The 26,574-nt window shown below is 38.6% G+C and overlaps 1 protein-coding gene across 7 annotated transcripts; it reads left to right on the top strand.

Annotated features, from left to right (window-relative positions):
- Nucleotides 1-4,585: 4,585 nt before the first annotated feature.
- Nucleotides 4,586-23,366, top strand: LOC140505420 (uncharacterized). Of its 7 annotated transcripts, none has more exons than XM_072611396.1 (6): nt 4,586-4,655; nt 6,215-6,435; nt 8,365-8,544; nt 12,990-13,116; nt 14,265-14,333; nt 21,609-23,366. In XM_072611396.1, the coding sequence occupies exons 4-6, from the start codon at nt 13,083-13,085 to the stop codon at nt 23,312-23,314; spliced, it is 1,809 nt and encodes a 602-aa protein (XP_072467497.1). In that variant the 5' UTR covers nt 4,586-4,655; nt 6,215-6,435; nt 8,365-8,544; nt 12,990-13,082; the 3' UTR covers nt 23,315-23,366. The 7 variants fall into 7 exon arrangements, with proteins under 7 accessions (XP_072467497.1, XP_072467495.1, XP_072467494.1 ...); XM_072611395.1 differs by having other exon boundaries at nt 4,594-4,973; XM_072611394.1 differs by lacking the exon at nt 8,365-8,544.
- Nucleotides 23,367-26,574: the final 3,208 nt, after the last annotated feature.

Raw genomic sequence — 26,574 nt, forward strand, 5'->3', positions numbered from 1 at the left:
ATACTCTGAGTTTGTATTTTACTTTGGGGGCTCACTTATGAGAAGGATCTTGTGATTCCCTGATTGAGACTCTGAGTGGCCATGTGTTTAGAGCTCCCAACTGCTCAGATGTAAAGGCTCTCTCCATCCAGGGATGTATGTAAAGCAATAGCAATATTGCTTTGATTCAGGCCATAGAGCCCTGTCTGTTGGTCTTTTTTCTCTGTTTATATTGTCTCTATAGTTCCTCTGTTTGTTTTTTCTCTGAAGTTCAAGCTGCTGACTTTTCCTCTGAACTAGTGAAGGTAATTAAAAAAGATTGTTGACCCCTTAAACAGCGATCTTTCCTAGTAAAGCAGATCTAAGAACCTGTGCTAGCAGCCATCCTGAGCATGTCAGTGTGGTTACCTTTACAAGATGCAACTCCAAACTGATGCTCCACATCAGATAATCCACAGTGGAGAGAAACCTCACAAATGTAATCAGTGTGGAAAGACATTCACAAATAGCTTCAGTCTTACTTACCATCAGAGAATCCACAGTAGAGAGAAACTTTATGAATGTCATGAATGTGGGAAAGCTTTTAATGTACAATCTCCCCTTACTAAATATCAGAGAATCCATACTAGAGTAATATAATCCATACTAGATTAATATAATCTATGTGGAAAAACATTTAGACATAAGTTGTCCTTTATTTCCCCACAGGCGAATTTACATGAGATAGAAATCATATGCCTGTAATAAATGTGCAAAGGCATTCAAATGGAGTTCAGAGTTTGCTAAACATCAGAAAATAGATTTTGTGAACAAACCTTATATGGACTCAATGTGGGAAGCCAGAGATTATCTCTTACTTTTTATCAAAAGATGCATAGTAGAGATAAGATTTATGAATGTGCTCAATGAGAACATGCCTTTTGCTGGAAGATGGAGGTTGCTAGACAGTACTCTATATATCACAATACTCTATTCAAGGGTCCATTAGAACATTAAATGAGACAATATGTGTAAAGTCCTTTGTAAGCATTAATCACTATGTAAATGCAAGTTATTGTTATTGTTTTTCCTAGAATCTTAAGTTTCATAGCAAAATCAGTGGGCTAAAAGGTATATATATATAGTTTAATCATTCTTCTTTTTATTCAGAGTGATTTTCAGTACTGTGTAGATGAAAGCAGCATGTTGTAAAAGATGGGGAACTGGATTAGGAAGACTCAATTTCCAATCTAGCCTCAGATGCTCTCTGTGTCCCTCTAGTTGAGGAACTATCTCTCTATGCCTCAATTTACTCATCTCTAAAATGAGGAGGTTGGATAGTGACCTCTATGGTCTCTTTCAACTCTAAATCTATATTCTCATCAAATGTATGTTCATATGTCTCTTTTTAAAGCCTCTTTGGTATTCCAGGATGGAGGCCTAGCAGGACCAAGTGTGAAGCAGAAAATGACAATCATCCAAACTGTCTTGTACTACTTAAAAATAAAGAGCTTATACAGATTACTTGTGTAACATACAAAAGAGAATGAGTATAGTAACCCTGTGTTCCACAAAGTCACCAAAGTGAGTCACCAAATAGGGGATGGAGAAGATCACACAAAATAAAATGGTGAGTATTTATCATATGAAGAAACTAACATATCTCAAATGTAAAAGGGAAGCTGTTAAATGGGGAAATGATTTGCAGTAAGTTTCTCTAATAAAAGTTTCATTTCCAAGGGTTTTAAAGAATGGATACAGATTTATAAAAATGAGTCATTCCATAATAAGTCTATGGTTAAAAGCTATGAATAAACAGTTTTTTAAAAAATAAATGAAAGTTATCAAACAACCACATGAAAAAAGTTTCACATCTATAATCACTAACCCAAATCACTAATAATTAGAAAGATTTTCATATTGGTAAAGGTGATGAGAGGCAGCTAGGTGGGGTCTTGGATAGAGTGCCTGGTCTGAAGTCAGGAAGACCTGAGTTCAAATCAGGCCTCAAGACACTTACTGGCTGTGTGACCCTGGGTAAGTCACTTAATCCATTTTGCCTCAGTTTCCTCATCTGTAAAATGAACTGGAGAAGTTAATGGTAAACCATGCCAAGAAAGCCCCAAATGGGGTAAAAAAGAATAGAACATGACTGAAACAAATGAACAACAACAAAGATGATAAGAAAATGATGATCACAGATACTGAAGGGAATTTACATACATGTATATTGAAGGATAATGTTCCTGCATTGTCCATGTCAAAGAAAAAGTTATTTGTCTCATCCTGTACTCTGAGTCCTTCATCTTTATCAGGTCATGGTTAGCATATTTCATCTTTGGTCTCCTAGAGATGCTTGGTCATTGCATTGATTGGAGTTCTTAAGTCTTCCTGACTTATTTTTCATTACAATATTGTTTTTATTTGCAAGATATTATGGTTCTGTTCACTTTACATTTGTTCATGCACCTTTCCCAGGTTTCTCTGCAACCCTCACTTGTCATAATTTTTAACAGCACAATATTTCATCACATTCATGGAAATGACAGCTATTTGGGGCAATTTATTTTCCTTGACTACATATTAATTTCAAGAGTCTGGGGTAGGCGAATCAGTTTGGCAGACAGGAAATGAAAGTTAATTTTTAAAATTCAATTTAAGAAACACTAAGGTGAAGTATGTATTGAATTTACTAATAATTACAGGTCTCACTGTTGGTGAAGGGTGAAGCTCAAAAAGTGGTTACTACTCTGAGTCAATGACATCGTGTGTGTGTGTGTGTGTGTGTGTGTGTGTGTGTGTGTGTGCATGTGTGGGTGGGTGTGTGGGTAGGTGTGGGTGTGGGTGTGTGCGTGCATATTCCCTTAAGTCAAAGACAGAGGAAAAGGACCCAAGTATAAAAAACATTTATGCTATTTATCCTCCTGATAATATTCTGATAATATCCTTCTGTTAAGGCAAAGAACTGGAAACTAAGGTGTGATGTTCTACTTAGGGCAACAGCTGAACAAACTTTGGTATATGAATGGAATTGAACACAAAAATACGATCTAAAATAGACAGTTTCATTAAAAACTCAGAAGAGTAATATGAACGGAGACAGTAAATTGAATAACATTCAGAGAGTAATTGCTAACAATAAAAACATCGCTAAAGACAAGAACTTTGAAAGATATCACCACTCTGATAATTACAATGACCAGCCACTATTGCAGAGGACTTACAAAGATCTTTGGTCTCCTGACCAAAAGGTGATATAGATTTAAGATGCTGAATAAAGAAGTCATTTGGGAATAGAAATTGATTTAGCTTGATCGTGTACTTTCATTTCAACTTTTTTGGTTTGTCAAATTGTTGTGGGAAAATATGGCATTTTGACAGAAACTAAGAATAGGATTGCATGCCCCCCACCTCACCAAAAATAATTAAAAGAAGGAAGTAGTTGGATATTTTTAATTCTCACTCAGTAGAATAGGTATAAAGATAGAAAGAATCAGGACAGATTTGAAAGGGCCATATTGAATTTTTTCATACCTCAAAATGAATAAATAGTAGAATTATTTCATGTGCAATCTACTTTTTCCACATATCAGGATGATCCAATGCTGATATACAGCAACACCCACTCCAATGATCCTAGTTTCTGGGGCCTCACAAGAAATTGAATGACATGAACTGGTGATTGTTCCCAACCCAGTGTCCTTAGGCCTCTTGGGTTTCTATAGGCTCCTTGAGGGGCTCTGCCAGAAACAGAGATCTGGGTCCTCTGAAGCTTTCAGTGTTGACAGTGCCCATGCCTTTAATCCTGCGTGGACATCTATAAAGGCCTAACCTTCTGGGGACGATAGCCTGAGACTACCCACTGAGGGATGCCCACATTCCTTGCCCTCCAACTGCAATGTTTTTTTAGAAAAAAAAAATGGATACACTTACAGGAAATAACGAAGAGCGAAATGACCAAAACCAAGAGAACATTGTATACAGTAACAGCAACATTGTTTTAAGAATGACTGAGCAACTAAGTCATTTTGACTATTATAAATACCCAAATTAACTACAAAGGACCTAAGAAGGAAGATTGCTACCTGCATCCAGAGAAAGAATCGATACACGTAGATGTATAGAATGGTTTTACATATACATACATATACACATATATACAGGGCAGGTATGGAATAAAAGATTGGTGATAACTTTATCACACATTTAAAAGTAATAGCAAGTTGTACGTAATATATTTGCAGCTTCACGAGCAATCATGCTTTTTTCCCTGTTATATTATGTTATAGAAATGCTTGTTTTATTTTTAAGCTCAGAATAAAAAATTTTTAAAAAAATTCAACAACTGAAAAACCGAGACATCACCCGGGCCGACTTTTGAGACCCCCGGGCGCCGGGCCATGCCAGGTTTGCTTCCTTTGGCACACTCTTTGAGAGTGAGGGGAAAAACAGAATATTTTTCCATCCCCAAAACTTGTTTTATAGTGAATAAAAAAGCTGGACCTCGGGACACGGGAGTCTCCCGCCTCCACTCAAACTGAAACCCTAAGACAAGCCTCCCCCATCCCCGCCTTCTCCCTAATGTAGGCGCCCACAGACGCCGCCCCTTCCTCTTGAACCCACATTTCCTTCCTAGGTCTCCCGGAGGAGGGGATGCGGGAGGATGCGGCCCGAGCCTCGGGGAGGGGGCGGGGAAGGTCAGCAGGGTTTGGTGGGGGCAGAATTGGGAGGTACCGCGCCGGGCCTCAGGCTGGGGAGTTTCGGGGGGCCCGCACAGCATGGGGGAGAGGTTGGAGCGCTCCAGTCGGGGCGCAGCGGGCGGCCCAGAGGCCTGTGGGAAATAGGAAATCGAGAGGGCAGTGGTGGCCAGCCCGGGCCATCTCCTAAGAGTCTGAGCCGCGTGGCTCATTGCCTGGACCATTGCTTCCCGTGCAGCATCCTGCTCACAGCACCAAGTGCATGGATAAGTAATCGATGAGATGAAGGAAGGGGGCCTGGTGCACCTGGCATTTTCGGTACTCACCAGAAAGCGCTATGATTGGCCGCGGGAAGCGGCCGGCAATAACGTTTTTAATAGAGCGGAGACGAGCTTAGAAAAGTGGGGAGGGGTACGGAGCGGGGCGGTGGGAGAGGATGGGGAGTGAGAGGCAGAAAGCATCCCTCCCATCACCACGGATTAGAGCTGGGAGCAGTAGGCAGCTGGACCCAGGGGTGCGGTAGGGGGTGTTTGAGGTCACTTTTTTATAGGGTGTTTTGGGGAGAGATCACTTTGAGGCTAGTAGTTCATTCATGTACGTACTCAAATCATCTCAAAGTTCCCAGCTGTCCTTGATATCCTGCTGCTGTGGAGTTGGGTAGGTCTGGATAGGGTCTGAAATTGACATATCAAAGTACTAGAACCGGGAGAAGCAGCATCTAGATGGTTCTGCTAAGTTGCTAGAATGTGAATTTTGGTTAATACAATTTGTAAATCTTGTTTCTTTGATCTTTGGGGCAGTTTGGGCTTACTGACTGGTTCCCCTTTTCAATTTCCTACTAAAGCTTTGTGTATAGGGCAAGAGGAAGTTGTCAGGGGGACTAGAACAAGACACAATTTTAGTACAACCTATAAGGATCCAGAAATACTGCCTCTCCATCCCTGGGACTTACATTGGACCCAGGCACCAAAGCGTCTGCATTCCTGTTCTCACCTCTTTCAGAGCCTTCATGAAGGCCCCCTGCCTGGAGGCAGAAGCCCAGACTGGATTTTATTCCCTTTCTCATGTACCCTGCTCATTCCCTGGTGGATCCATTCCAGAGCACTCTTCCTCCTTAACCTTCCCTAGTTCCCCTCCCTCCAGGATCAAGCAGTCAAACTGTGGTCCAGATTCTCTGTCTCCTTCCCTTCCTCCCTCCATCCTTTTCTCCCTCCTACTCTCTCTCTCTCTCTCTCTCTCTCTCTCTCTCTCTCTCTCTCTCTCTCTCTCTCTCTCTCTCTCTCTCTCTCTCTTTAGAGAGAGAATGAAAATGAGAATCTGAGAGAGGGGATAAGGGGATGCAGGGACGACAGAGTACCAGTTGCAGGGAGAACTCTGACTCAGGGGTCATTGAGGCTCTGACTTATCTCAGGTTGTCTGGGATACCAAACCCATTCTGCGTTTTGGATCTCTGTAGGAGGATGGGGGTGTGGAGCATGGTAGAAGTGAAGGAATAAGAGAGAGTGGGACCATCTTCATTTCCAAGCCTGATCTTACCTCCTGCCTCCTTCTTTCTGTAGGTTGGAGTCTCTCTCCCCTGAGAACAGGACCAGGGACTGGTCCAACCTCATAAATCTGAGTTGGTCAGCCTTCTGCCTAGGAAGAGAAAGGAAAAAAGTTTCACCCTCTGGGCTCCTTCTCCCTCCCCAGCTCTCAGTCTGCAGAGGACCAAGGCCTGACCCAAGCAGGGATCCCAGAGCCAGAAGGAATGGCCCCTGGGAACCACAGACCCCCAGCCCAGGTAAGTGTAGTCCATCCAGTGACATGACCAACATCAGCCAAAGAGGCCATTTCTGTAGACAAAGAAGATTGTCTTTGAAGCTGGCCATCTCTCTTACTTATGATATTGAATACCATAGTAACAACACTGTCCTGCTTTCTGTCAGTGTTTTGAACTGATTCATGGCACTTTGGCATTTTAAGCATTAACTTCCCTCTCCACCACCTAAATTACTGTCCTTCTAAGTTTTGTTTTTTAAGTTTGAAAGAAAACCATTTCTCTATTTAGTCTCGGTTCCATATGGATCATGAAGTCTTTACTCTCTTTTATGCATACCTATCACCCCTCCCTCCACATGGAACTCTTCCCCCATTCTTTTTGTTTCTTTTGGCCAAGCTCTCCCTTTTTTAGCAATTAAAGGTCCAGGATACCCCTTCACGCTTGAGTCTTGTCTGAACAGGCCTGGAGCAGAGCCCTGAAGGCTTCCCCTGCTCTTGTCCTTTGCTGTATTGTCATCAGAGCAGAAATTGTCCTCCTGATGCTGCTCATTTCCTTCAACCTCCGGCCACACAAGTCTTCCCAGGTCTCTCTGTGTCTCTCTCTTTTATTATTTCTTAGCTCTGGTCAGCAGACATTTAGAATGAGCAGGGGCACTGTTGTCTCATATATGTCTTCTAGGCTTTGTCCTCTTTCCTTGGAAGACAAGCAGGTGCTTCCTTCTTGTACGGGTTTGGTAGATCTGGCTCTTGTTCCATGAATTGTTTTATCTTTTCCACCAGCTGATGCCAATAAGCTAATAAGAACCAGAGAAATAGATTTTATTACACTCAGTGTGTGGCACACCCCTACCAGCCATTGAAGGGAAGGGATATCATTCACAATTCATTTAGTAGTGTTTATACAATGTGTGCAGTAGTTTTTCAGTCCTGTCCAACTCTTCATGATCCCATTTGGGTTTTCTTTACAAAGATACTAGAATGGTTTAATATTTCCTTCTCCATTTAATTTGTATAGAGAAGAAACTGAGATAAACAGGATTAAATGAATTGCCAGATTTGAGCTCAGGAAGATGGGTTTCTCTGATTCCAGGCACAGTGCTCTATCCACCACACCACCTGTTTATACATACCAAGGACAAGGTGGGGAAAGATGGTTATTCACCTATAGCAAAACTGGTTATTAGCAGGTTGGAAGTTTGGCAACGGGTGCTAGCTTACACAAAGACCAAAAGATGTTTGTTAAGGCCCTTCCAATGTAAATGGGTCATTCCCTGGTGGATCCATCCCAGAGCACTCTTCCTCCTTAACCTTCCCTAGTTCCCCTCCCTCCAGGATCAAGTAGTCAAACTGTGGTCCAGATTCTCTGTCTCCTTCCCTTCCTCCCTCCATCCTTTTCTCCCTCCTACTCTCTCTCTCTCTCTCTCTCTCTCTCTAAATGGAGAGGGAACTCTAAATCGAAGGGAACTATTTGTCATGTTAGGTAAAGGAGAAAAGTATTCCAGGAACTGCTGAAGTCTTTTTTTATTTATTTTTCTACCAAATAGAAGAGATTAGATACTGAAGTGAACCAGCGATTATTGTAGCTGGTCCTGTGGTTCATCCAGGGGACGTATACAACAGAATGACAATTGTGGAATAAAATGGAGTCATGTTCTCCCAGAAATTTACTTTCAGCATTCCAAGGATATTCTCAACCACCTGGGGAGGGTTGGTTATTAAATGTTCCACGTAAAATGTTTCATAGTTCAAAGAAATCAGCAAAAGCTTCAAGTAAGGTCTTGATGGTTTTGTTGATTGTCTAAATGTAAGAAAGTGATGTTCTTGATGAACAGAAAATGTAAAAGTATGTTGTGCTGATATATATATATATATACATATATATATATATTTTTAGAAATCCAGTTGTTAAACATTTACTAGCACACCATTGTCTGACTCCCTCCTATTTCAGATGACTCCACCTTAGGTTTGTTTGCTGTAAGAATCCCAACAAATTCATTTCCCCCATCATGTGAAGACATCATGAAAGCCCTTTTGTTCTGGACAAGAGAAAATTTTAGCAGGAAGTGAATAGAAGAAACTGGGATTGGGTACTGATACCAACTGAAACAAAAGAGAGAAGAAGCAAAAGGTAGAAGTGTTTAAGACATAGAAATGTATAAGAGAGAATGGCTAGAAATATACCTAGGTCCAGAGGCCAAGAAGGTCAACTTGTAAGACTAATAAAGAATGAAAAATGAAGGAAAGGTGTAGAAAAAAAGATCTAATCAGCAGGTGTTTTTGAAGGGCCTGCTATGTGTCTGGCTCTCTGCTAAATATAAGGGATAAGGCTACAAAGAATGAAATAATCCATATTCAGATGAATTTACATACTAGTGGAGGAGAACAAAATTATATATAAAATAGAAACAGCATAAGTATAAGTGAATTAATTAAAATGTACAAAGGGGCAAAGTACAGGGTGGCTTTGGGGGAAGGTACCAGCAGCTGGGGACACCTGGTGTGACTTCAAGGAAAAGATAGTGCATGAGCTGTGTCTTTAAGGACAAGAGAGACTCTAAGGTGGAGAGAAGGAAGGCTTAACTTCCAGGCAAGGAGGACAGGCAGTACACAGAAACAGAAATGGGAGGTGAAATTTTCTGTGTGAGAAAGAAGCCCCATGAGGCTGCATCTCAAAGAACAGGAGGGCAGATAATGTCTAATGTGGCTGGAAAGAGACATTGGGGCCAGGTCATGTGGGGCTTTGAGACCTTATGAGAGGGGTGGATATTTGATCCTAGAGTCAAGAAGGAGCCACCATAATTGGTTGAGTAGAATAGTCAAATGGTCAAATCTGTGCTTAAGGAGAAAGATTTCAATAGTAATGTGGTGGATGAACTGGTATGGTGAAGGACCTGAGGCAGGGCAACCAATTAGGAGGGAGGGAGGAGAAGAAGCATTTCTGTGACACCTATGATGTGCCCTGGGCTTTACAAGTAGTATCTCATTCGATCTTCCCCAAAATCCTGGGAGGTAGTGGTGTTATTATCCCCATTTGCAGTTAAGGACACTCAGACAAATAGAGTTTAGTGACTTACAGAGGATCATACAGCTATTAAATTTTTGAGTCTGGATTTGAACTCAGGTCTTCCTGGTTCCAGCCTGACTCTATCCACTTTGCCATCTTGCTGCCATTCTCTTAACATTTTATAACATCAATAGGATAGTTTTCCATTAAAAAGGTGCTGAGCCCATCCTCTAGTTAGCTCAGGGGTCTAAAAACTCAGGCTATTAATTTCCTGTTCTCATAAATACCAACAGCCACAAGGAGCTGGAGATGTGCCCAGATACTTGGTGGAAGTGATAGAGCTGGATGAGATTTGACTGAGCTCAGTGTTTGTTTATTCTTATAAAATATTCTTCTCTTCTGGCTAAGCACACCTTCTCTTTAAGTGTTGAATAACCTTGGAGGGTCTGAAATTGTTTCAGTCTAGAACCTAAACTGTCAGGGATTACAGTGAGTCAGGCCCATCTAGGCATTGCACCCACCTAGGGGAGATGCGATGACATCCTGAAAGAAGGAGGTTGCTTTGTGAGTGGAGAGGAAGGCTCAGATTTTAGAGATGGAGTGAAGCAAGCAAAGGTAAGATTTGGCAACTGATTAGTTATGTGCAATGAAAGAGAGGAGTGCTAGATAGTGACACCTTATGAAGCTGGTGAAGAGATGGTAGTGCCATTTATAGAAGAAAGGGAGCTTAATAAGAGGCCAAAAACTTAGGTGTTTAGATCCTGGAGGAAAGAAGCTACTAGATTACATGAAGGAGAATGGGGGTATTTAGTCATTCCATAAACATTTACTGAGTGCCTACTATGTGCCAGGCTCTATGATTAGTTCTGAGGACCAAAAAAAGGAAAAAAGGTAAAAAACCAGTCTCTGCCCTCAAAGCGTTCACAAAATAATGGGGGATACAACAAAATAAAAACAATAAGCAAAGAAGCTATAAAGAGGATAAACATGTTATAATTAAAAGAGGAAGGGCGTTAGAATGAGGAGTGGTTGGTAAAGGCCTCCTGTAGAAAGAGAGATTGTAGTTGGAATTTGAAGGTAACTGGGAGGCAGAAATGAGGAAGCAGAGGGTTTTGGCCCTGGAGGACAGCTAGAGAAATTTCTTGAAGCCAGGGGATAGAGTGCCCTCTTCCTGGAATAGCAAGGAAACCAGGGTGTAATAGTAATTTAAATGGAAAGATCTTTCTTAGGTCATTAATAAGCCCATATGATCTGCTTAAATCACCTGGAAGGCTAAGGCACATGTGGTGGGAGGATACAGGCAGTTAGGCAGGCATGGCCAGGCTCAGGCTCTGAAGTGTTTGCTTGTGAGAAGGCCTGGGCAGAGGAGGGAATTGGGAATGACTTTGCCCTGTGCGCTGATCATGTTTATTACCTCCTTAGTTGCTATGACAGATTTTGCTTTCTGGTTGTGGGATTTGACTTTCTGGTGTCTAAATAAATGTTTTTCTTCTGCCTTTTATATAGAGAGTCTTTTATATTTTGTGATTGAGAACTACACTGGCATACTCATAGTCACCACCAGTGCTGTGAATATTGCCTTGGAGATACAAGTGGAGAGTGTAGAACCTGAAGTCAGGAAGACCAGAGTTCAAATTTGGCCTCAAACACTTACTAGCATCAGAGCAAGGAGGAGGAAGCACCTAGGTCATGAAGGATTTTGCATTTGATCCTAGAGTTGGTACAGAGCTACTGGAGTTTACTGAGTAGGAAAGTGAAGAAAATGAAGGAAGGGAGAAGGTATCTAATTTGAGGGCAGGGTGTAAAAGTCAGTCTGAGAAAGTCCTAAAGTAGCTGAGCTAGGTCAGAAATGAAGAGATGTCTGAGATTAGCTTTCTCCTTCAATGAAAGTTTGGAGTTCATAGACCTGCCTTAGAGTGGTGAATGACATATTTGGAAAGATTGGGGAGGGAAAACGGTTAGTTAGAAAGAAGGAATAGCTTCTCTTGGAGTGATTTATTAGAGAATCAATTTGGAATCAATTGCTAATCAGTGAAAGGACTGACTACCTTTCTATACAGAGAACTCAAGCTATGAATAAATAATTGTGCAATGAAGAATAGTGACTTGGGAGAAACTGATGTAACTTATTGGGAATCTCAAAAAATGGGAAATGATCAATGAATTCATTTACTGTTCAGAAGATAATAGAAATAAAGGAAGTTAAAGATTAAATAAAGATTCCAAATAGAGCATATATCAGTTGTTTTAAATAAAGAAGAAATTAGGACAGCTAGGTGACTCAGTGGCAGGTAGGTGGCACAGTGATTAGAGTGCTGGGCATGGAGTCAGCCTGAATTTAAATCTGGCCTCAGAAACTTACTAGCTATGTGACTCTGGACAAGTCACTTAACCTTTGTTTGCCTTTACTTTCCTCATCTATAAAATGAACTGGGAAAGGAAATAACAAACCACTCCAGTATTTTTGCCAAGAAAACCCAAATGGGGTCCCAAATGGGGACTGCAAAGGAACGAACATCCAAAAAAGAAGAAATCAAAATTTCGAAATGGTGGAGACGGTTTTATACACGTGATGAAAAATTGCTTGGGAATAATAGAAGTTCTCCAAAGGTGAATCATATCACTATAACAGAAATGGAAGAAAATGAAATAGTAGAGCATTAAATATCAGATGAATTGGCCAAATATATGTTTTGTGTATAGCACGTTGGGAAAATAGACTACTCCTCCAAAGTATCAAGGTGCTTTCAGACCTAGCCAAGCTCTACCATAGGATGTCTTTCATCAGCCTACTTCTTAACTCATTCCCTTGACTCTTACTCTCCAGTGTTCTAGATTCTAGGAGTAAGTTTAGATTATCTTTTTCTCATAAAGAACCTGACATTGTCTTTCTCATGAATTAGCTCCAATCCCAACCCCACTTAATAAAATAATACATAAGATGTTTTGTCTCTGACATATACCCAAAGCCTCTTCAAGCCCTCAGTACAATGATAGATATATATTCTTCACTTAGATGGGAACAATCTCATATACACTCAGTTCAGTCTAGATTGTGATTAATATCTCTTAAGAATATTCTCTAGAGAAGATGTTTTAGGAAATTAACTTTTAGAAAATTAACTACATTATTCTTTTATACTCTTTCTTCAGTGATCATAGGAAATATTTTAGCTCAACAAAACATAGTACTTATTGTTTCTTATAAACTCTTCAAGGAATTATATCACTTACAACAGTTATGATGAGGAAGAAATTTCATATTGCTTTGTTTTTCTCTTCGTATCTCACTGATTGAAGACATAACTTCTTTGATTCCATAGGGAATAACATTTTATAGCTATACATTCTTAAAGTTTTATTCCAACTAAAAAGATAAAATAGTTTTCTCAATATTTCATTGGGCTTTTCATGACTGATTTAAAGTATTGGCTCCAACACTTGTAAAGGATATGACCTTTGGCCCAATCCCTTCTCTGTGCTTCAGTTTTCTTTTGTAAATTAGTGAGCATTGGACTAGATTAATTCTGAAGTGCATTTCGACTCTAATATGGGTTTTGATGTTTTAGGAGTTGGTGACATTCAAGGATGTGGATGTGAACTTCACCCTAGAGGAGTGGGGTCTGTTGGACCATGCTCAGAAAAAGCTATACAAGGATGTCATGCTGGAGAATGCTCAGAACTTACTCTCCCTCGGTAAGGACCAGTTCCTCTGGCAACTCTGAATTTGCCATCAAAAGGAATGTCTTCATTCCCTCCCTAATGTGCAGATTTCAGGCATTTATCAGTTCTTAGAAAAGCTAAAGTGCTAGTCTCCTGTGTTCAAGAGACAAGGTACTTCTGCTGTCTGATTTTCCCATGAAAGATCTTTGTATTGTGTGAAGGGGAACTGGAAATTTCCTTTGTTGCTTCTGAAGATGCCCTCTTCTGGCATTTTCAGAAGTTCTGGGCAGTTTCAGGCCAAGGATCAAACCAATGGTACTGAATCTCAGACTTGGAATGTATCTCAGGCATTATGTAGTTTAACTTCTACCTGAACATGCATTTTGTCTGCAAAATCCCTAAAAACTGATCATGCAGCTTTCCCTTGGAGATGGGCAATGAAGGGAATCCCCTCCCTTCCAAGGCCATCTTCTTTGGGAAGGGTTTTGTCTTTGGAATGTTCTTTTTGTTAATTAGGATAAATTTTTAGCCCACTGCTCATGGTGTTGCTCTTAGAGCACTAGTATAGCATGTGTGTCCTTGTTCTTCTTTTATGCATTCCCCAAATTCTAGTATAGATGCAAGGAAATAAAGGGAAGGGAGTAAGCATTTAATACAATAAATATACCTTTAAATACAAAACCAGACACCATGCCAAGGGTGTTCTTTTTCTTATTATCTCATTTGATCCTCACAAAAACCTTTTGGTTGTGGTGTTATTATTATACCCATTTGGTAGTGGAGAAAACTGAGGCAAACAGATTAAATGTTTGTGAGGCCACATTTGAACTCAGGTCTTCCTGACTCAAGTGCTCTTTTCTCTGCCCTATAAGCTGCCTATAATTTCGAGAAAATGGAAGCTATAGAATGAGGCAGTCCTTCTATGAAAGAAGTGGACAAAGTTGGAACTTTCCGATTCCAGACTGGTTGCATGAATCTCCCTAAAACACCCCCACCCACTCCCCACCTCCCACCTCCCACCTCCTGGCATCAAAACTCCTAGCAATACCCACCCTGGAAACCATCTTTTTGTAGTCTTTGGAACCACTTTGTGACCCTTGCTTGCATTCCCCTCTTCCCTAATGAGGACTAAATTACAAATTTCTCTCCATCCTCATCCCTTCCTTATTCCCCATGCCTAGGGCTTCCAGTTCCCAGAGAATATTTCATTTCCCATTTTGAACAAGAAGGCCTGAGGAACTCCTGTCCAGGTGAGTGAGGTAAAGATGGGTGTATCTGGGCTATTATCACAAGAAGCTTCTTCATGTTGCAGTAAAGGGTATGTTAGACTTCAGGGCAGGAATATATGACTTGGAATTCTTTTTCAGATACTTTTTAGCAGTGAGATCCTGGTCAGGTCATTGTACCTTTCTGCCTCAGTTTTCTCATATGTAAAAGGAGGGGATTGGACTTCATACTCTTTTTAGGTCCCTTCTGGTAATAACTCAGTGATCCTAGAAGTCTTTGTTGGAAACTTTGGGGCTTGGACCTCTTCTGCAACCATCTCCAAAGGGCCAAGGCTAGCTGATAAAAGCTCTTTATTAGCCCTTCCTTAAGTCAACAAATATTTATTAAGTGCTTAGTCTGTGTCAGGCTGTATCCTAAGCACTGGGGATATAAAGACATTCCCTGCTCTTACAGAGTAGTGGGAAAGACAACAAGGACACAACTCTGTAAAACCTGCTGTACATAAAGGATAAGGGAGGCAGACCCTAAGGTAAGGAGGACTGGAGAAGGCTAATTGGTGAAGGTGGGGGCGAGTTTACCTTGTATTTCAGAGAAACTAGACAGAGCGTTCTAGGCATGAGGGCCAGCCAGGAAAAACTCATCGAGTTGGGAGATGGAGGGTCCTGTTAATGGAACAGAAAGGAGATCTATATTCCACTGGATTATTCAAAATATGGAGTGGGAGTAAGGTGAAAGAAGACTAGAAGGTAAAAGAGGAGCAGATGATGAAGAAATTTAACAGCCCAAAAGAGGATTTTATCTTTTATCTTGGTGATACGAAGCCAGTGGAAATTTTTTGAGTAGAGACTGATATGGTTAGGCAGGAGCTTTAGGAAGATGAACCTGACAGCTGGTTAGAGAACTGAGTGAACTGGGCAGAGACATGAGGTAGTGCTCCCAGCCAGCCCATTCTTCAGTGCCTTAGGTGTGAGGTTGTTGTCCCTGAACCAAGAAAGGGCCAGTATTGGGAGAGAAATGGATGCATCTGAGAGAGGTTACAAAGGTGCAATCAAGAGGATTTTATAGTAGATCAAATGTAGGGGGCAGGAATGTGTGAGAGATGATGAAGAGTGGGTGATACGTAGGTTATCAGCCTGGATGATTGGGAGGGTTGTGCCTTAGTAACAGGACAGCAAGAAGATGGAAGCACTGGGGAAAAGATAACAAGTTTAGTTTTGGATACGTTGTGATGAGTACCAGGAGAGAGTATTGTCCCAAAACTTTAGGGGGAAGAGAAGTGAGTATCAGGGAAAAGTGGTTGATTGACAGTTATCAGAGGCTGCAAAAAAAGAGCAACAAGAATGAGAATTAAGAAAAGGCCATTGATTTTAGGAATTAGGAGATCACAGGTAATTTTGGAAAGAGGTGTTTCAGTTGAACAGTGAAATTGGGAGCAAGACTATAGAGAGTTTTGAAGAAATTAAGACAAAAGCAAATGATGACACCAATTGTAGATGGCCATCTCCAGTTATTTAGCCATAAAAGGGCTAGAAGATATAAGAAGACATCATGGGGAGGAAGGGGCCAAATGAGTTGGTTTTTTTAAAGATGGATCTAGAAGACATGATCTTTTATTTGTGGAACTTGGGCAGGAGCCAGTAGACAGAGACAGATTGAAAAGTAGTTGAAAAAGTGGGAAGGATCATATTGGGAATATTCTGGGGGAAAAGATTGGATGGAGTAGGAATATTTATATATGTAGATGAATTTGCTTTGGCAAGCAGGAGGGCCCTCTCCTCACAGGAGGCTGGGGTGAAGAAAGAAAAAAATGTATTGGATATATGTGAAATGAGAAGGAGATAAGATAGTTCTAGATAAATGTTCCATTTTTTCAGTGAAGAAATGAGGCCACATTCTGATTAGAGAGTATAGAGGGGAATAAATGATGTGGGAAGTTTAAGGAGACGTGAAAAGATTTGGAAAAACTTTGTGGTGAGTTGGCAGAGGATTTCCTTGCCATAGTGAGGGCCCAGCTGAGGGTATGTAATCTGAATTTGTACTGGACCTGGTCTGCCTGGTTCTGTGATTTTCTCCATCTCCAGTCATCAGTATGTGATGTGAAAGTGAAAAGTGAAAGTGAAAGCCTCTGCCTTACTTGGAAATCATTGAAGCATAAGTCATCAGCCTCATTCGTTTTCTGGTTTCTATGGCTCAATCTTTGATCCATTCTTGGGAAATCACTGGCTAGGTGACCACCACTCTAAGGTTAGGGAGATGGGAAGGAGAGGCTCCTGAGTATCCCATAGCAGGAGACTGTTCAGGAGGCTAGGTGCCATTGCTATTTTCTGTACTGGGTCTGGTCAGGTCTCATCAGGGTTAGAATTATCCTAAGATAACTATATGTAAGTGAAACAAGAAAAAGAAGCACAGCTAAGGCAAGCCTTATGTTTGACAACTGGGAGAGAGACCAGAATCCAGAGAGGTTAGACCAAGTATGAGCTCTAGGTGCAGTCAATTAGTCAATAAGCATTCGTTAAGTACCTACTGCGTTCTAGGCATTGTGCTAATTAAGTCCCGGGGATACAATGAAAAGCAAAAGACAATTCTTTCTCTCAAAGAGTTCAAAATCTATCATACAAACATGAAGATGGTTTGAGAATAAATAACAGACCATGAAACCCACTCTTAGCTGATGTAGGCAAAGGAGAGTGTTTTGGTGTGGAAATAAAGTTCAACAGACACAACTATAAACACAAAGAGAGAAGATAATGGAGTTTTATGAAGGAGAGAATAATTTGGGTAGAAAGAATCAAAATAAAAATCACAATAATAGCTATCAATTATATTGTGCCAAGAGCTTTACAAATATTACCTCACTTGATTCTCACAACAACCCTGGAAAGCAGGTGCTATTTGTTTCCCTCATTTTACAGATAAAATGAGACAAAGAAGTGCTGTGATTTTCCACGTGCCACTCAGCTAGTAAATTTCTGAGACCAAATTTGAACTCCCGTTTGCCTGATTTCTGCCTCATTGCACTATCCACTAGGACACTCAACTGCCTCATGTGGTGGAAAATAAATTTCTCTCCTAAAGGATGCTTTCAATAGGTGAAATTGAAAGATAAGAGCCCCTTAAGATAGTTACAACCAGTCATCTGGGACTGGGATCAAAGGAAGACAAGGTCTGGTAATTGGTGGGAATTTCGATTATAGATGACTAGTGTTGATCCTATTCCTTTCCCTCACCTACTTTTTTCCTTCAGAAGTTGGAGACAGGAGCAAAGAGTAAAGATGATAAGAAGATATGATGGAGAAAGATAATTAATTTTCATAAATAAATGTAAATGATAAAAATTGAGGATGATAGCAGAATACATTAGAAAGGAGAACCCAACACAACATGTTGTGTATAAGAAAAACCTTTGATAAAAAGATTCACATACCATTAAAATGAAGGAATGTTATTTCATAACACAGTTTGGAATTATGTACCCAAAATCCTTCAACTGTATATCCTTTGATTCAGTGATAACTACAAGTAGATCTATCAACTAAAGAGATCAAAGAAAGAGAAGAAGGTGCATTGGCCCAACAAAAAAATTATTATAGATGCAATTTCTTGTTGCAAAAAAAAAAAGTGATGACCACATAAAGGCAAATGACTGAGGAAGTACTGGTCTAAGAATATAATAGTACCTTATTGTTTCATAAGAACTATTGAAAGGAACAGTTTCAGAGAAACCTGGGAAGAGTTCTTTGAACTGATTTAGAGAGCAATGAGCAGAAGAAACAGGAGAATAGTTATGCTTCAACAAAACTGATCAATTCAAAGAACAACCATGACACCAGAAAAGAGTTGTGCCTTCTAAAATTTTTTGTTCTTAGAATCGCTTTCAACAACCACTACAAAAAGTGTTATGATGCACACTCATCATTTAATCTAATACTTAGAATATTCTTTTAAATGTGTGCATTAAGTGCTTGAAATACTGAGACTGATAATTTTGCCTCCCAAAGTTCCAAATTAATACTTACATTAGACTCTAATATTATAAAACATAAGAACTTTTTATCCTTTTAATTTTTCAAACTAAACATAGAATTATAAATCCATAAAATGAAATAAGTATAACATAATTATAAAAATTTCATGTTGGGCTTTCTTTAAGAATTATTTTTAAAATAATTTAGCAGTAACTATCATAGCTAACATTTATATATGACCAAATACACACCAACATTGATGTCAGGAATGGGAACAACAGATTGGCTGAAAAACATAATATGGACCAGTGAGGATTTCTTAAGGTTGCCAACAGACAGTCTGACCCAAAGAGGCAGAGGCTCTGCAAATGAAAAGCATACAAGATTTATGTAGGTTTCAGGGAGTAAAGAACAGGATAGGATGATGGGGCAAAAGTTGATTGATCAAAGTTCCTATTGCTGGGACTGGAAGATAATCTGGTGCCTCTTATACCTCGTTTCAGGGTTCAGGTTTCTGCATAACAGTGTGGGGAGTCTCTGCTGTTTCTGAGAAGAGGTTGCAAAACAAGATACCATGGTACACCCTATTTTGGGTTACTTACATTACAAGCACTGATGGGAGAGTACAGACATATATGTGTGAACAAAATGGAGGAGCTCTGGATCCACACTAGGCACTGTGATAAAGCTTTTAAAATAATTAGCTCATTTGATTCTCTTAACAACCCTGAGAAGTTGGGTGCTATTATGATCCCCACTCTACATTTGAGGAAACTGAAGCAAATAGAGGTCAAGTGACTTGCCCAGGGTCACACAGCTAATAAGTGTCTGAATCCAAGACTTGAACTCAGGTCTTTCTGACTTAAAGCCCATCTCTCTATCTGTTGTGCCACTAATTATATTTTGATATATAACCAGGATAAAGTGAAATGGTCCCTTATATATGTGTGAAGTGGAAAATGGGAGGAGAATTTTATAAGCACTGTTGGTGAAAGATGGAAATTCATTTTTTAGTTAATAGTTCCCTAACCTATTAACAAATGAATCATAAGTTACAATATACAAGATCTGTTTTGATTTATGTATTTTGTTAATTGGCCAATGACAAGTAAGTGTATTAATTGACAAAGGCACTTGAAAGTCAATTGCATATATTGCTTTGGTTTTCTTATTTTTAAGAAATTATGTTTATATATAAAACAATCTTTTTAAGAGAAAATCTCTTTAACTCGTTTTTTCTACCATGAAAGATTTACTACACTCTCACAGAAACTACTGAGGGACTGACCCAGTTAGTCAAAGAGCTCTTTTGAAAACCAACCTCACAGTAGAATAGTAATATAAGAGGAAGGCAAGGTGAAATAAAAAGAAAAATTATCAACAAGAGGCAATATAATTTTTTTTGTCTATGTAGAATGGTTGCGATGATACATGATTTTTAAAAAATGGCCCCTAATTTGCATGCCAAACGATCATGAATCATGATCCAGGAGTTTGCCAACTGTCCTGCAGGAACAAAAAATACTTGTAACATCTTAATCTCGTGATTATATCATTGATGAAATGTGATTACAAGGTAACTGGCAAAGGAAGGAAGTACTCTGGTGCAATGCCAAAAATTAAATGAGGGTCTTTGCATGCCTGTGATCATCCCACTGGGAATTAATTCGCACATGAATGTCCATACCGTCTGAGGGTTTGGAAACAATTTGATGACAGGTTGAGAAACTGAGCATTATGTTGCACTTGGTCAGAAGCTGTCAGTCACAGTTTGTCTCATTCACTGAATAAAGACCAAAAGCCTTGTATGCCTGATCATGATGTTGGAAATCACAGTAGAAAGGGACTGATTATCCTTCAAATATTCACATACTTGTTTTTTGAGAGGAAAAAATGTATTTATAACAAAATTGGGCAATTATTTACTGCTTAAGATACCATGAAAGAATTTTTAGCTCAAACCCTTTGGACCATCATCACCAACTCCCAAGGATTCTTGATCCCCTAAATGGGAAGTGTTGCTATAGGACTAATAGTGAAGCATGCCATCCACTTCCTGGCAGAACAATGGTGGTTTCAAGGTCTAGAATGAGAAAAAATATTTCGGGGAATGGAAATAAATAGTTATTTTATTGTATTTATTATAAGGATTTTAGTTTTAAGGTTTATTAAGTAAACAGAGGCATTCAAAGATAAAAAAATATTTTAAATAAAGAGATAATGGCTATCCTAAAAAAGTGATGGACCAGAATAGAATCTATTATGCCTCAAGTGAATACAAAAAACACCAAACCAAAGTTAATACTTATGATGGGTTCTCATCTACAGCAACAACAATTACAAAAAATTTAAAGGGATAACTAGGCTAATTACATTATATTGAAAGATACTATAGGTAGTGAAATGCTATGAATATTTAGTATATGTGCAACCAATGGCATGATAGCTATACACCTGATTAAATTATAATAAAAGGTAAATATAACTGGAAATTACTACAGGATAATTGAAAAGGATGAATGTGTTTCTCAGGTTAGCATGAAATTTACAAAAAATGACAACGTGATATTGCATCAGTACAGAACAATGGTCAATACAGAACAGTGGGAAGATTACCTGAATACAGTAAAATAAGATTGTGATCAACAAAATGTATTTGAAGAAAGGATTGAAAGTGAACTAGAGACAATCTGTCTAATGTAGTGGACAGAGCACACTCAGTCACTGGGTTGAGTTTTAGTCTCAGCTCCTGGGATTCAGAGCTCTTCAAAGCTCATTGCTTGAATTGTAAAGTATAATGAGAATGCTGGCTCTGACTGTGTCTTGTGTATGTTGTAAAGATCCAATGTGATTTGATTATTTGTGGAACTCTGTTAATTAAATCTTCCTATAGGTATGATCTAATAGGAATTACACATGATTGAATCTGCCCAAAAGTTCAAAAGCTCTTCTTTTTGACTGGTGAAATTGAATGTAATTCAGTTTCTATTGTTGTTGAGTCATTTCAGGCTCTCTGTGCCCCATTTGGATTTTTTTTTTTAAGGTAAAGATACTGGAGTGGTTTGTCATGTCCTTCTCCAGCTCATTTTTCAGATGAGGAACTGAGACAAGTAGGATTAAGTGACTTGCCCAGGGTCACACAGCTAGTAAATATCTAAGACTGGATTTGAATTCAGGTTCTCCTGACTCCAGGGCCAGCACTCTATCCACTCTGCCACCTAGTTGCCCATCGTTCAGTTTATTTTTTGTGAACAAAAGAAAGATGATATATTTATAACGTGTATGTATGTATGTATATGTATGTATGTATGTTTGTATGTTTTCTTTCTTCAGATTCAGAGACCAGATTTGATGTGAAGGAGTCAACTGCAAAGCTGAAAATGACCTCATGGAATAACTATTCTCAATATAGTCAATACAGGGCTGGTCATGCTAACCATCAGAGAATCCACACTGGAGAGAAAGCTTATGTATGTAATCAATGTGGAAAGACTTTCACACAGCGTTCCAGTCTTCTTGTACATCAAAGAATCCACACTGGAGAGAAACCTCATGAATGTAATCAGTGTGGAAAGACTTTCACACAGCACGTCAATCTTCTTGTACATCAAAAAATCCACACTGGAGAGAAGCCTTATGAATGTAATCAATGTGGAAAGACTTTCCGAAGAAGCTCCCATCTTGGCATACATCAGAGAATCCATACAAGAGAGAAATCTTATGAATGTAATCAATGTGAGAAAGTTTTCAGATGCCTTTCCACTCTTAATGCACATCAGCTAATGCACAGTGGAATGAGACCTTATGAATGTAATCAATGTGGAAAGACCTTTGCAGGTAGCTTCAATCTTGTTGTACATCAGAGAATTCACACTGGGGAGAAACCTTATAAGTGTAACCAATGTGGAAAGACTTTCACACAGCATTCCAGTCTTCTTGTACATCAAAGAATCCACACTGGAGAGAAACCTCATGAATGTAATCAGTGTGGAAAGACTTTCACACAACACGTCAATCTTCTTGTACATCAAAGAATCCACACTGGAGAGAAGCCTTATGAATGTAATCAATGTGGAAAGGCTTTCCGAAGAAGCTCCCATCTTGTCGTACATCAAAGAATCCATACAAGAGAGAAATCTTACGAATGTAATCAATGTGAGAAAGTTTTCAGATGCCTTTCCACTCTTAATACACATCAGCTAATGCACAGTGGAATGAGACCTTATGAATGTAATCAGTGTGGAAAGACCTTTGCAGGTAGCTTCAATCTTGTTGTACATCAGAGAATTCACACTGGGGAGAAGCCTTATAAATGTAACCAATGTGGAAAGACTTTCACACAACATTCTAGTCTTCTTGTACATCAAAGAATCCATACTGGAGAGAAACCTCATGAATGTAATCAGTGTGGAAAGACTTTCACACAGAATGTCAATCTTCTTGTACATCAAAGAATTCACACTGGAGAGAAGCCTTATGAATGTGATCAATGTGGAAAGACTTTCAGAAGAAGCTCCCATCTTGGCATACATCAGAGAATCCATACAGGAGAGAAACCTTATGAATGTAATCAATGTGGGAAAGCTTTCAGATGCCTTTCCACTCTTAATACACATCAGCTAGTACACAGTAAAATGAGACCTTACGAATGTAATCAATGTGGAAAGACCTTTGCAGGTAACTTCAATCTTGTTGTACATCAGAGAATTCACACTGGGGAGAAGCCTTATAAATGTAACCAATGTGGAAAGACTTTTAGAAGAAGTTCCCATCTTGTTGTACATCAGAGAATCCACACTGGAAAGAAACCTTATGAATGTAATCAGTGTGGGAAGACTTTCAGAAGAAGTTCCCATCTTGTTGAACATCAGAGAATCCACACTGGAAAGAAACCTTATGAATGTAATCAGTGTGGAAAGGCTTTCAGAAGAAGCTCCCATCTTGTTGTACATCAGAGAATCCACACTAGAGAGAAACCTTATGAGTGTCTAGAATGTGGCAAAGTTTTTAATGTACACTCTCACCTTACTAAACAATAGAGAATCCATACTAGAGTAAATATTTCATTAATAAAGTCAATTTGAAAAATCACTCAGACCAGAGTTATCCCTTATTTCCCATCAGAGAATTCACATAATAGAGATCATATTCCTGTAATGTCCATGTAAAGGCATTTAAATGGACCATAGGGCTTGTTAAACATCAGAAATTTTCATGTGTCCATACTGGGCTTGTTCCCAAGATGAAGTTTCTGAAAGGCCTTCAGCCAGAGATCATATCTTACTTTATATCAAAGGATTCATAATAGAGAGAAAACTTATGAATATGCTCAATGAGGACCTGCCTTTTGCTGGAAGATGAATGTCACTAGACACCATAACATTCACACTAGAAGGAAGCCTTATAGAAGGAATAATTATGGGAAGGCCTTCACCTAGAACTCATAGATGTGAGTACTTTGGAAAAATCTTGCTGGGGATAAAATTTATGGAATAATTAATGGAAACACCTGGGAACACCTCTTCCTACATCACAAATTTCATACATAAAGGCCTCAAAGTGGATTAAATATTTCTCTGAAATCCCAAGGTTTCTCATTACTCTTCTGTAATATTCTGTAGCATTCCAATGGCATAACTTTTTTTTTTTTTTGAGGCAGTCAAGGTTAAGTGACTTGCCTAGAGTCACACATCTAGTCACACAACATTTGAACTCAGGTCCTCCCGACTCCAGGGTTGGTGTTCCTTCCACTATGCTACCTAGTTGCTCCCCTATAGCATAAATTCTTCAGCCATTCCCAAGTTAATTGGTACTCACTATTTTTCATGATGTTATCTTGCAAAAATTCCTGGTATAAATATTTTGGTATCTGTTGGATATTTTTAAAAATCATTTTATTTTTTTGCCAATTACATGTAAAATCATCTTTAGCATTCATTTATTAAAATTTTGATTTTCGTATTCTTTCCCTCCCATATCTCCTCCATGAGAGAGCAAGCAATTTGATACAGGTTATACAAGTGCAGTCATGCAAAATAATTTCCATATTTATCATATTGTGAAAGAAAACGGGCCAAAAAAGCTATAAAAAAGTGAAAAATCGTATACTTTGATGTGCATTCAGACTCCACCAGTTTCTTCTTCAGGGATGGATAACATTTTCCATCATGAGTCTTTTGGAATTGTCTTGAATCATTGCATTGCTGAGAACAGCTAAGTCATTCACAGTTGATAATTGTACAATATTGCTGTTATGGTATACAATATTTTCCAGGTTCTGCTCACTTCACTTTGCATTGGTTCACGAAAGTCTTTCCAGCTTTTTTTCTGAAAGTATTCTGCTTATCATTTCTTATAGTATGATAGTATCCCATTACAATCATATAGCACAGCTTGTTCAGTCATTCCCCAATTGATTGGCATCCCCTCAATTTCCAATTCTTTGCCACTTCAAAAAGAGCTGATATAAATATCTTTGTGCAAAAATGTTCTTTTCCATTTTTTTTCTTATATCCCTTTGGGATATTGACCTAGTAATAGTATGTTGGGTTAAACAGTATAAAGTTTTCTAGCCCTTTGGGCATAGTTGCAAGTTGCTCTCTAATAGTTGGATCCATTCAGAACTTTACTAATGGGGTATTAGTGTCCCAATTTCCCCACATCTCCAACATTAAACATTTTTTTCTTTCTTATGAGGCAATCTGATAGAAGTGAAGAGGCACCTCAAAGTTGTTTTAATTTATATTTCTCTATTCAGTGGTGCTTCAGAGCATTTTTTCCTATGACTATAGATAACTTTAATTTCTGCATATGAAAGCTCCTTTGACCCATTGATCAATTGGGGAATGACTTATAATCTTATAAATTTGACTCAATTCTCTCTGTATTATTGAGAAGTGAGACCTTCATCAGAGACATTTGCTACAAAATAATTTTTCACATCTGTCTTTTCTTCTAATCTTGGCTTCATTGGTTTTGTTTGTGTAAAGCCTTTTTAATTTAATGTAATCAAAATTATCTCTTTTATGACTTGTAATGCTCTCTATTTGTTATTTGGTCACAATTCTTCCCTTACCATATATCTGACAGGCAAACTATTTCATTCTTCCCTAATGTGCTTGTGGTATCACTATTTTTGTCTAAATCAGTACCTATTTTGACCTTATCTTGTTGTACAGTGTTAGATGTTGGTCTATATCTTGCTTCTGCCAAACTGCTTTCCATTTTTCCAGTAGTTTTTGTCAAATACTTATTTCTTGTCCCCAAATCTTTGGGTTTGTCAAACACTATGTTTGGTTACTATGGTCATTTACTACTGTGTATTGTGTACCTAATCTATTCTACTGATCCACCTCTCTGTTTCTTAGACAATACCAGATTGTTTTGATAATTATCACTTTGTAATACAGTTTAAGATCTGGTATTGCTAGGTCATCTTCTTTCACATTTTATTTTAATGATTCCCTTGATATTCTTGAATGTTTGTTCTTTCAGATGAATTTTTTTAATCATTTTCTAACTCTATAAGATAATTTTTGGTACTTTGGTATTTCACTGAATAAGTAGATTAAATTGGCTAGAATTATCATTTTTTAAATGTTGGCTCAGTCTACCCATGAGCAACTAATATTTTTCCATTTGTTTAGATCTGACTTTATTTGTGTGAAAAGTGTTTTGTACTTGTGTTCTTGGGTTTGTCTTGACAGGTAGATTCCCAAGTATTTTGTATTGTCTGCAGTTATTGTAAAAGGAATTTCTCTTTCTATCTCTTGCTGCTGGACTTTGTTGGTAATATATAGAAATGTTGATGATTTATGTGGGTTTATTTTATATCCCGCAACTTTGCTAAAGTTGTTAATTATTTCAATTAGTTTTTTAGTTGATTCTCTAGGATTCTCCAAGTATACCATCACATCATCTTCAAATAATCATAATCTTGTTTCCCCATGACCTCTTCTAATTATTTTAATTTTTTTCTCCTATTGTCAGAGCTAGCATTTCTGGGAAAATGTTGAATAGTATTGGTGATGATAATGGTGATAATGCTTTACCCTTAATCTTATTGGAAAAGCTTATAGTTTATCCCCCTTACAGATGATGCTTGCTGATGGTCTTAGATAGACACTACTTATCATTTTAAGGAAACCTACATTTATTCCTATGCTTTCTAGTGTTCTTATTAGGAATAAGTATTGTGTTTTATCAAAGGATTTTTCTTCATCCATTGAGATAAATATATGATTTTCATTGGCTTTATTATTAAAGTGGTCAATTAAGCTGATAGTTTTCCCAACATTGA

The sequence above is a fragment of the Notamacropus eugenii genome, chromosome 5, assembly GCF_028372415.1.
Source record: "Notamacropus eugenii isolate mMacEug1 chromosome 5, mMacEug1.pri_v2, whole genome shotgun sequence".
In the NCBI taxonomy this organism is placed as follows: Eukaryota; Metazoa; Chordata; class Mammalia; order Diprotodontia; family Macropodidae; genus Notamacropus; species Notamacropus eugenii.